Here is a 12,298-nt window from a genome sequence, read left to right on the forward strand (position 1 = left end):
CCTAGCTCTACTTACGTATTGAGCACTGTTGAAGTAAATACGTAAGGTTTACGCATAAATTTATACTTTCTTATATTAATTTATATAAGTAGTCATATATATATATATATATGTTAGTAGATGAGAAGTTATTTTTCTGGACAACAGAAAGTATGCTTTTTTTTTGTTATTGTTTTTTGTTTGTTTGTTTTTTTTACATGTTGTATATAAAAAGAAAAAAAAACAACTCATTACTAAAACAGTTATCCGAGATTCCCCCCCCCCCCCATGGAAATCTTTTAAGGAGTAATAAAAATAAAAGACGAAAAATGATGACTGATATCTCATAGTATCTATATCAAAAGACTAGCGTTTTCCATTAACTGCCTAATAATCCTACTTCCTTCACTGGTAATATCAAGTTAGCACTAACCCGTCGATCAGTCTCGCCTTTTCCTTGGAGCACCACTTATCAATGTTAAAAGACATGTCAATGCTCACACAAGCTTGCCTCTCACCAAATGCTGTTGTAAACCTCTCGTTAAATTCTTGTACTCTCTGTTTAACGTTATACACATGTGCATGCTTACCTGACCGAGAGGAATTAGTGTTACCATCTGGTGCACATCTGTAAATACAACTACAACATATACACACATATTTTTCTACAAAAACTCAGACTACAATTAGAAAAAGGCACTGCAAAAAATTAAGACTAATCTATATATATATATATATATATATATATTTTTTTTTTTTTTTTTTTTTACATAGGAATCACCACTTATCAAGGCCCGGGGGCCACTCAAGGATAAGGGTCAATTGGTATACATTATTCAATGTGATTATAGCATAGTAAACATAAGTAGTGGGAATTTTGTAAATTGGATTACTTAGGGGGACGGTTCATCAAGAACTTGTTTACGTTGACCTTGAAGACAATCAGATTGTAGTCAGCTCTGTGTTTGTTTGGTCAAAACTCACGACTACCAAAGATATTCTTTAGTTTATACTAATCACTTATTGTTGTGGTGTTAGTATTCAAATAAGTGACGATACATACATACATACATACATACATACACATATTGCCCGGTTGCAAAATACACATAAAAATGATATTTTCATTTTTACAGATTTCATATTTATTATGACTATAGTCAGTTCGCTATTGATTATTATTAGTAATTTCAAAAGTAAAAAATATATATGACTTGGATGCCATTGGCTAGCTCTTCAATCTTATCGGTTGTTTTATTCACAATCTTTTCGGCTGATTTGTGATATCAAACTTGAGAATCTTCATGTAGAAATTGAGAACCTGAACGACATTTGGAAATGAATCCTTTGTTCAACCCAACGGAGCTAGACTGTTCTTATTCTATTTGCTATGACTAATCTAGAGTTAGAAATTCTATTGTTACAATTATTTTTTATGTGTCTGCATATGAGTGCATTAATATCTTATCTTTTTATTCAACAAGTAGCAGAGGGTGCCTGGTCTTGCCAGGTCGTAAAATACGCTTAAATATATTTTAATTAATGCAGATTTCGTATTTATTGTTACAGAGCCAATTCTCTATTGATTATTATATTGTACCTAATATATAGTACTGATTTAAAAAAAAAAAAAAATGACTCGGGTGCCATCAGCTACAATCGAAATCAAAACATTTAGTGCTCCAGCAACATCCCCTCCCGATGCAGCCATCGAGAAATAGCTAAGAAAGATTTAATATTAACTGAAGAAATGAATTGAATTTGGGAATACATAGAAAAAAAGTAAAAATATGTTGGTAAGTTGAAATGAACAGTTTACATTTCAGTTTGCCGATATATGTCTATACGAGTTACTCATCCATCCAAACAAAGATTTTACGTGTTATAAATCATCCTTGGGATATGATTACTATTTTCTGTTAATTTCAGTGTTATGTGACTGGTAGTTTAAGAGTTTATCTGTTAAATATTTACGCACAGGCAGATGGATAGGCACACATACATCTGTTTTATTTATATAGAAAAAAAATCTGTTATAGTAACAATGTTTCGGGGGGGGGGGTATTACAGGCGGTTCCAAAATAAATCATTTCTCCAAAAAAAAAAAAAAAAATTAACTTTTATCTAAATTATAAACCATTAGATTACATTTGTGATAATTGCTTCTATTTCTGAAAGCAGCTGTTTATTTGAAATTATTATATAAAAGAAAAGGGGGGGAAAAAAGAAAAAAATAGAACAGAAAACTCCGGGAATCTTGTGTATTATTTATACTGTTATTCCGCTTCAAACAATGCTCGCTGCCAGTTGGACATAAGGGGCTACTATTTGGGATCAAAACTAAGATATTATGTAGGGAGTTGAGCAACGATATGTCTGTTCACATGATACTTGAACTTTTGCATGTCAGCACGGTCAGGGAAATAGGAACCCAGGAAGGAATTATAAAGTTTAGCAGTTTGAAGGAAGAAATTATTTAAGAAGGCAGCTTTCCGGCATCTAGGGATCATTTAAGTGTAGGGGTGGGATATTGTTTGCGTTTTATTACGTCACATACAGGAAAAAGCCTCGAGTTAAAATGATTATACGAAAGAAAAAGTCATTCAGTCATTTTCTTTTTTTTAATAACCAAAATAAGAATACGATTTATTTGAACCTTAAAAATATGAAGCCAAGTTTTGTTGATTTGTTTTTACAGCATGTCAACCCTTCTAATGTTATTTAATGCAAAATCGGGTCATTTTGGTAAAATATTTCATGCTCTAAGTTCTTGATATCTTCAGATATTCGTGGGTTTTGCTTTAAATATTTATTTTTTATGTAAATGTACATATTAGATGCAGCTTCATATCTTACCGTGGACAGATTCAGCTAGAGACACAAATCTGTTAAATTGGAGCTTTAATTAATATCACACTCAAAAGAGCTAAGATTGTTTTTTTTTTTTTTTGTTTTTTTTTTATCTTTCTTTCCCCATTTATTACAGCTTTTAAGCAAATGTGTTGTGCCCTCTGGTTGAAGGCTACAGATCCAGACACTTAAATTTGTGCAACCATCTGAATCTTTTTACAAAATCTTTCATAATAATATTAAGACTTTTTTTTTTTTTTTTGTAACGTTTTCATTGCCAGATGTTTGATACCAAGCTCAAAGAAAGACCATTTCTTTTTGTAGGAGTCACTAAGAACATCCAACACCACTCTTTGCTTGCTGTTAAATATCTCTCAAGAATATTTTGTTATATCTAGCTTAAATCATATTTTAAGTTTATTGTATGGCATATCAACCCTTTTTGTTTTAATTATTTCGCATGGCAATTGATTGGAAAGGATTCATTGCATACAATTTATTAAACACAACTGGTTATTCCATCCATAGCTTGCAAGGCTTGTCCATACTTCTCTTCATAATATTACAGTGTAGGTGAATGCAATTGGATTTGAACTCTGCTCAACTGATTCCATAGTCAATATCCATAGCACTATTCTTGATCCCCAATATTGGAAGATATGGTTTTCTATTTTGCTGGAGTTGAAGTAGATAATTAACTCATACTACATTGTTTTGTAATTTTGAAATTAGAAGAATAAGCTTTACTTACGCACACACACATACACAGATATATATATAAACTTGAAAATCCAATGTAGTAACAAGTCTTTGGAACATTTACCGGAAAGAACAGTTGGAAATAAGTCATACACCATCCACTGACTACGAAATTCCTACAGCTACATACCTAGAAAATGGGGCTATTAAGCCTGACATAGTGATATGGGACAAGAGAGAGAAAGTAGCAACCCCAGTTGAAGTAAGGGTCCCTAATGATGCTGGCCTTAACAGAGCTGAGAGAGAGAAAATAACAGAATACCATGGACTTATGTACGACATGAAAAGAATCGGGAATCTTAAGAAGGCATCAATCATACTAGTCATTATAGGAGCAACCGTGCTAATGAAAAAGAATTTCCAAAACTATCTGGCGAATATACCCAGTGAACCAAGTGCAAGAGAAATACAAACAATGGTACTTAACAGGACGGTTAGAATCTTAAAAAGATCTCTCAGTTGGAGTAACTAAACTAATGGGAGAATGTTTGGCATCTGGTAGAATGCCCCATCCCTGGCAAGAGTGATAAAAAAATTAAAACAAAAGAGAGAATATACATAGTAGAGAGCTTGAAAGCCTATTAAACATTATTCTCGAGTGTCTAATGTTTCTCTGTACATGGGTTTGTCAAGACAACCTGGTGGCATGAGGACACGTTTCCCTACAAATAAACCCTGGCTAAATATTCAGAATCACATAGTATTCACGGCCCAAATAAGATCTCCTTGGTATGGTTAATCCACTCTGGCTATTACAAGGAATGGTTCATCTTCTTCAAGTGATGTCAACTCAAGTAACAGCACAAAGCAGAATACTCCACCAGACTAGATGAATTCTTGTCCTGGAATCCAATATGAATAAGGGACTACAAGAAAGATATACTAGAACATATGTAAATGATTAATTGGGGTAGAAGAAAAGTAATGTTAACTTCTTTACTAACTCAAAATTTGAGACAAAGGAGATTGAATGGAATATTCAAATGTCTATCCTATATAGTGATCACTTGTTAGCCCCAGAAAGGGAGCTTTAACTGAAGTAAAATGAAACAAAGAATATATACTAGATATGAAAATGTATTAAGTTGGTGCAAAAATAATGTCGTTTTTATATATATATATATATATATATATATATATATATATATATATATATATAACTTCAACGTCAAAAAACGACATTATTTTTGTGCCAATTTAATAACCCACTGGGTCACTCACTGAGTTCAGTTTAAATTGTTTGAATCAGAAAATAAGTGAGTTAAAAAAAAAAAATCGAAAGAAATTATTCAAAATTAGTTTTCCTGTTTGTTATATTGCCTTCTTTTCCCAAATACAGTTAAATAGTATTAATACTTGTGGTTATATTCCCTTTTGTTTACAGACTATTTCTATTTTTTTTGTTCGATAATTAGTTTTTATTGTATAAGTTACAAAGACAAAATCAACACAACATCTTAGCCATTTCTCATAATTTATTTCATCTCACCAGGATCTACGAGATTCATCTGATAAAATTCATCAGGCTAGGAGTGTTGTAACTGAACCTCACCTGAAGAATCTTACCGACCCTGTTGAGATAAAATAAATTATGAGAATGTGTCGATATTTTTTTCATTATTCTTGCTGTGAATGTATTTTATAATGATGTTTACTTCAAGATGAAGTTGCATATTTTTTCATTAATGTTAGTATTTAACGTTTGAGCTAAAATTAAAAGAAACTTCGTTTGTATCAAGATTTATGTCGATATTGTACTTATTGTTAACTGCATGTTCTGTTTGTGATGTCATCAGTTGAAGAGTAAACGTGAACAGAATTTTTTTTGTATTTTTTTTTTTTTTTTTTTTTTTGCAAGGGTTTAAATAATTTGAAAATATTTATTTCAGGAAATTATTTTTAGTCAATTTTTATTCAGTTTTTTTACAACTATGAATTTGAATCTGTCGTTCATATTTTGCTTCTGAATTTTTTAAATGAGAATTGATTTTTTTGAATTATTAAAATTACTGTTCTAATCGCGAGTGTTATTGTCACAATTTTTTATCCATTGCAACCTCGAACCTTCTTCAGGTGTATCTTGTTAAACTGTGGAATTTTTCTGTGAAACTCTGGAATCTGCACAGAATTTCAAACAGAACCCTTGATTTAATGCACGTTCTGTCCACTATGGCCCAGCAGAATCTAAAGTAATTTGTAATTGCAGGCAATATGAAGAATACAATTGTGAGTTATTTAAAACTTCTACGCAGTCATGGCTGACGAAATGAGAACATGCTATCCCTATGGATAAAGGGTTCAATTTGAAATTCCATGCAGATTCTCGAGTTTGGCAGAAAGATGCCCGAGTTCGATAAGATACACTTAAATAAGGCAGGGGGTTGCATTGGACGAAACATTGCAAGAATAACACATAAAATGAGAATAGTAGTCCGAAAAATCCAAATCATCAATCCTTATCTCAAAAATTCAGAAAGAAAATATTCTTCATAAATTTGCTTTGAAAAAAATGTTTTTTCTTTCTTTTTTTTTTAATTCTATGAAGTAATAAAAATCAAATTTTAATAGAAAAGAATTTAACCAATGTCTGAATTTTCAGGAGTAGTTATTTATTTTACTTTTATCCAATAGTTGGTATTTATATTTCAACTATTTTGGCCTTCTTCAAGTGTTGTTCATATACAGTATTATTGTTGTTGTTGCTTATTTGTGTATGATAATGTTTCTAACATACTTAAATTGGTAGCAGTTTTTTTTTTTTTAGATTTAAATATGAAGTAAACATTAGCTTACACAATACACAACACTAACCACCAATGACATTTAAATAGCAGAGAAGCATCACTATAAACAAACAATATACATGAAAAAACAAGACCAGAGTAGACAACTGTCTGAAAAATAGTTGAAACGTAAATATTACTGGTGAGGACAATAGTCCAAAGAAAACCAACATGTTTTGCTCAATTGCATGAAATAATGTTATGTTATTTGTTAATGAGCCAGGGGACCAGTGTTCAATCCTCGGTCAAGTCATACGAGAAACTTGAAAAATGATACCTGATGTCCACTTGCTAAACACTCAGCATTATAAGGAGAGGATCAAGGGTAAGTGGAGTAATTTTGGGAATGAAGTGGCATCCTTCTCTACATCACAGTGTGACAGCTAATGAAACTCTTTTCATTAGCTGTCACACTGAGGTGTAGGAGAGAACACCATTCCATTCTCAGGATTACTCCACTTACTCTTGATCTTCCTCTTATAATGCTAAGTGTTTAGCTAGAGGGCCATCAAGTAACCTTTGGGTCGCCTTTGACTTTAGTCGACCACTTAGCTTTTGTTTATCCATTGCAAAAACAAATGCCCTCAAAATGTATTCATTCTGTTCATCGGATGAGCTTGTTTTTTTTTTGTTTTTTTTTCTTTTTTTAACGAGAAAACAATTTTCAACTGTTAAGTATAAAAGTTAAAGTTTTTATTTGATCAGTGAGCGAGCATCATACAATTGAGTCAATTCAGTGATTTTGATTTCAATATCTACACAGAATGATATCGTCATTTGATATATATTTTTTTCATTTGTCCTTACAGATATTATGCAGATACCTGAAACACCGGATCGTGAAGGAAAGAGAGTCACAATCACAGTTTACCTGGGATCTAATCCAGATCCATTCAGAACCCCAGAGGTAAAAACATTTTATTCTCTTGAATATATTTTATAGTTTCTTAAAAACACTGAATGCAACCTTTTTTAAATTTTGAGCATTTTTCAAGGATGGAAATAAAAAACAACTGTATTTGCTTGTAATCATTTGCTTTGCAAGTCATTTCCTTATTTGAGGTGAGATTTTCATAGGTCAGATAACCTTTCTGACATCAGTCAAGTGATCGGGAAGAGTGCTTTTATTGAGATGATATCTCTAATTGATTGTGTGCTAAAGCTAAAAAGTGCTTCAGCTGTTCTTTTGTTTGTCCATTAAAAAAAAAACAATTATTCACTTGGGGGTGAGGGCGAGGGAGAAGAAAAGAGAAGGAAAATACTTTTTGGGGCTTCCAACCTTTCTACAAGTTCCCTAATCTAGATTTCTAGATCAAATTCAATGTTTAACATTAAAAGATTGAGTTCATTTCTAGAATTCCCCTATATTAAAAAAAACCCAAAAAAACTACATAATGTACATACCCATGATGGAATGAAAAGATCATATTCCAAAAATTACGAAAATTGATCAGGTAGTTTTATTTTTAAAAATCAAATTTTATGAGTTTGAAAAAAGGGACTATTTCATGTTGCCATATTGAAGAAAAAAAGGCAGATAACTCCACAATAATTCAAGATACCTTGAAAATAATCTCAAGGAACAAGAGAGATAAGTTAACAATTCAAACTTGTGGAATTTTTCTTGTAGTGTCTACAAATTCCTATTAATTGCTTAAAAATGATTTTCTTTATAAAAATAAAATTACTTAATCAATTTACATAATTTTTGGAATATGTTTTTGTTTTGTCACAGGTAAGTATAGATTTTTTTTAATTTTTTAATGTAGGGGAAATTTTGGACAAGAACTAGAAATTGCTCTCAAAATTGCTGAGAACTTTCTAGACAATATAACAGATAAACTTTGGATATTTAAATATTACATGTTTCAATCTAACTTGTATTACATTTTTGTTAATATGTAACAAACTTAAAAAAAATTAAACTGGTTATTAATAAGAAAGTAATTAATTAAAAAAAAATAATAGCTAAATAAAAGAAAAAATAATAGCTAAAAATTATTAATAATAAGCAAAATTTCATAACAGCTTTGGACACCTGCCCATGTACCAAGATTAAAAGTCTACGTGTATAAAAACTACTAACTGATATCATTTGAACAAATAAGTAAATATGAAATTTGGCAATCGAAATGAAATTTGGAGATTAGCCAAGTCAACTAAATTTATACAGAATTGATTTTGCACTGTGTGAACTGAATCTGTGATTTAGTGACATTTCAATTTTCTTTTCTTTTTCTCTCAAGGGAATTCAGAATCTCAGAACCAAAAACTGTATTTTTATGAGAGAAAGTTGTAGATAACCTGTTTTGTTTTTTTTTCTTTGGGGGGGGGGGGGGATTGAAGAATTATTTTGTATTTTTACTTTATGCTTTTTTTTAAATCTCTGATTTGAATTTTATTTGAACTTTTTTTTATTCTGTTTGCAGAAACTACCAGAGGTTCTAATTGGTTCATTGTCTGTAAGTGGAAAAACAAAATGGGATATCCTAGATAATATTGTTAGAAAAATATTTAAGGTAAAAAACTCTAATTTTTTTTATAATGACAAAACTTTTTCTTTTCTTTTTCGGCTATTTTAAAATAAAATCTGTCAGTATTTGCCGAGATTGGAGTAAAATAATGTGCAAATATTATCTAAGATTTTGGTATTTCTTTTGGTATCAATGTCTATTATTATATTTGATCAACTTAAATTTGATATTGTTGACACAGTAATATTTAATTTAAATTTATCTTATTGATTTTTTTTTAATCGGTCTGCTTTAATTATAAAACATATTGTCCAAATGAAAATAACCAAATATAATGTTTTTAATTTCTATATTTTATCATAAATTAAAATCATTACATATATTTGATTTATAAATATATTGGCAAAAGTTTTTTCTGTGGTTATACTTACCAATAAAATGATCATCTTAACTCTATACAGGTCATTTTAATTTCAAGCATTAAATGATACAAATATAATTCTGATTTTCTTCACTTGTTTTATCATAATTCAAAGAATAAGTGTTTGCATTCATGTTATATGAGAGACTATAATTAAAAAAAATCATTTTTGCAATTATTAATTACACTGTGCAACACTTAAAAAAAGTACAACACATTGACTTTTTTTAGTATAATCTCTCGTACAACATGAACACAAGCACTTATTCTTTAATTTATGATAAAAACAGTGAAGAAAATCAAAATTATATTTGTATCATTTATATGCATAATGGCATGGAAAATCCATTTCTGGCTTTTTATTAGATTAGGTACAGTTTTTTTGCAAAATTATCACGTTAAATAATTTTGCGGAGAATCTTAGTAATATGAGTGATGAACATGAAGAGTGATTCCGTCAAGACATTTCAGTGATGGAGAAACTTTTTAAAGAAAAATGGAGGCAGATTACTGCTGGAATAGAAAAATATAACACTCAATACAAGACGGTTAAGGGAACAAATGTTATTTAAACTAACAGTTCGGTGTTTTTTATTCAAAACCAATAATAATATAATATATAGTACATTAAAACACTGCCTAATCTAGAGAAACAAAAGTCAGATTTAGTATCAGGATAATTTTCTTGTAGCGAAACAAATCTATGTGGCATGTACATTTTTTTTTAACTTGAAATTTATTGCACAATGCTATTAACACTCATTAATCCTTCTGATAAATCATTTTAATCTTACTTTTTCAAAACAGACTTTTCTTTCTTTATTTTTTTAACCTTTATTAAGCCATCATTATAAAAACCATTAGCAATAGATAGAGGCTACTGTTAATGTATAAAACTTAGGAACATCATGATAGTTATCCAATATAAAACTCCATAAATATGACAATGGTACGTGTTCATTCAAACAATTCTGAGGCAACACATTCAGGATTACAGAATACAATGCGAAAGCAGATCACTGGTATATCTCTGAAAAAACACCAGTGTAATTATGCAGGGAGTCTAATGTGAATGTATATGATCCCAGGTTTGGTCTGTTCAGCCGCAGCACAGGGTGATATTTAAGCATGGCAATGGGGCAAGAACCATGGAATAATCTTTAGGCAACAGATGCAACTATTACATTCCGGTGAGTAGGCAGCAGATCTAATCCAACCAGATCATATACTCCAGAGGGAGCAGGGTTGCAACAGGAAATATGTAGTATAGATCTGATGGCAAGACACTGTAGATGTTCAAAAGAATCAGAAAACACCTTGCAAACTCCAGCGAACACTGGGGGCCCATATTCTAAGTGGGGACCTTGTAAAGCCTAGTCAGCAAATGCCGTTCATAGGGAATTTCGTAGCTCAGGATATGCAACATGTAAAGCTCCTTATTAACCCTAGTGTCAAGTCATCAAACCTGAGATCTTCAGTGATTTTCTTCTTGGTCCAATCTACTCTCACTCGACTTTGGTTCCAATTTCTCTCGGAGGACATCAGAGTTGGCTTCTGTCCTCAGCTGTCGCAAACTCAAGACTGTCCATAGTGGCACAAAACTCATTGCCACTCCTTGATTAAGGATCCTATTTTAGTTCCCTTCCTTGGTGAACAACTTCCTATACCTTTGTTCTGCTGATAAACTTATTTCCTCTTCTTCTTTTTTTTTTTTTTTGTTACTTTCTAACACTTTAGGCAGAGGCGTCCATAGTATCACACTATAAGTGTTTATTATAATCAGTACTAATAGTATAATTTGAATTCCATATGACACATTTGCCATCTGAACAGTTTTTCATGCTAAATTTGGTGCCAATCTTCCCAATAGCTTAGGAACTTGTCAGTGTTTATCAATTTTAGTATTATTAGTGTTATTAATATCCTCTCCTCTCTCACTCTTTCTTTCATACAAAAATCTCAAATATTTTTCATGCCAAAATTGCAATTCTATCAAGTGACAGACATACAAAAATTCTCAGTTATTATATAGATATGATCAAACTATTTTAATTTTGGTTATTTCTATTTTCTTACAGGAATACGTCTTAAGAATTGATCCAGTTACCAACTTAGGATTAAGCGCCGAGAGTGTTTTCTCCTATCACATTGGTGAAATAGTCCGCACAAAAGGTAAGTTTTCTTTTCACAAATATCAATAAATTCAGCGGTTTTTTTTTTGGTTTTTTTTAATTTTTGCAGTAAGATGTTACTTTAATTATGAAATGATTTGAAAAAATATTTCAACAGATAAGTTCAATTTATTTTGACTTATTCTAACAATATACAAACCAATAATGTTCTTCAAAAATATTTTGCGTAAAAATTAACAAAAACAGAAATAGATAATCAACCATTAACATTAGAATAACTTTTCATTGTAAGAGTCGACATTTTATACCCTTGTCGCACAAAATTGAAAAACTGCGATAAGAAATCTCGTGTAATTGTAGCAGATATGACATAATCCCGTTTTGACACAAAAGTTCCTGTTTGATCACCCAAGTTAAGTCACGTTGAACCTGGTCAGTACTAAAATGAGTGACCATTTAGAAATACCAAGTGCTGTATGTGCTCTCTGCTTATCTCAGCATTGTTTCAGGATATCCTGGATTTTTTCTTGCCACTGGAATCAAGCAATGCCAATTCAGGAGAGGTGTGATTGGGATTGCGCAACCCTTGCTTCACAATTACATGCACAACTATTCTTACAGGGATATTCATCATCTCTTAAGACTAAACAGAGGTGATGATGATGTAGCAGAAAATATAAAGGTGACATTTAAGGAGGTTCAGTGTAGTAATTCTAGAAGGCCCAATTGAATTAGCTGGTCTGAATTCATGATTCTAGAAGGCCCAATTAAATGAATTAGCTGGTCTGAATTCATGATTCTAGAAGGCCCAATTAAATGAATTAACTGGTCTGAATTCATGATTCTAGAAGGCCCAATTAAATGAATTAACTGGTCTGAATTCATGATTCTAGAAGGCCC

The 12,298-nt window shown here is 31.1% G+C and overlaps 1 protein-coding gene across 38 annotated transcripts in view; it reads left to right on the top strand.

Moving 5' to 3' along the window:
• Nucleotides 1-12,298, top strand: part of LOC145241300 (neuron navigator 2-like) — a 1,908,016-nt gene that overhangs the window by 1,856,181 nt on the left and 39,537 nt on the right. For all 38 annotated transcript variants that reach the window (XM_080104060.1, XM_080104067.1, XM_080104051.1 and 35 more), the window contains 3 exons: nucleotides 7,181-7,278; nucleotides 8,801-8,890; nucleotides 11,345-11,438. In XM_080104060.1, coding sequence (XP_079960186.1) covers nucleotides 7,181-7,278; nucleotides 8,801-8,890; nucleotides 11,345-11,438 — 282 coding nt within the window. The remainder of the gene's footprint in view (nucleotides 1-7,180; nucleotides 7,279-8,800; nucleotides 8,891-11,344; nucleotides 11,439-12,298) is intronic.

The sequence above is a fragment of the Euprymna scolopes genome, chromosome 20, assembly GCF_053919585.1.
Source record: "Euprymna scolopes isolate OS-2025 chromosome 20, ASM5391958v1, whole genome shotgun sequence".
Lineage (NCBI taxonomy): Eukaryota > Metazoa > Mollusca > Cephalopoda > Sepiida > Sepiolidae > Euprymna > Euprymna scolopes.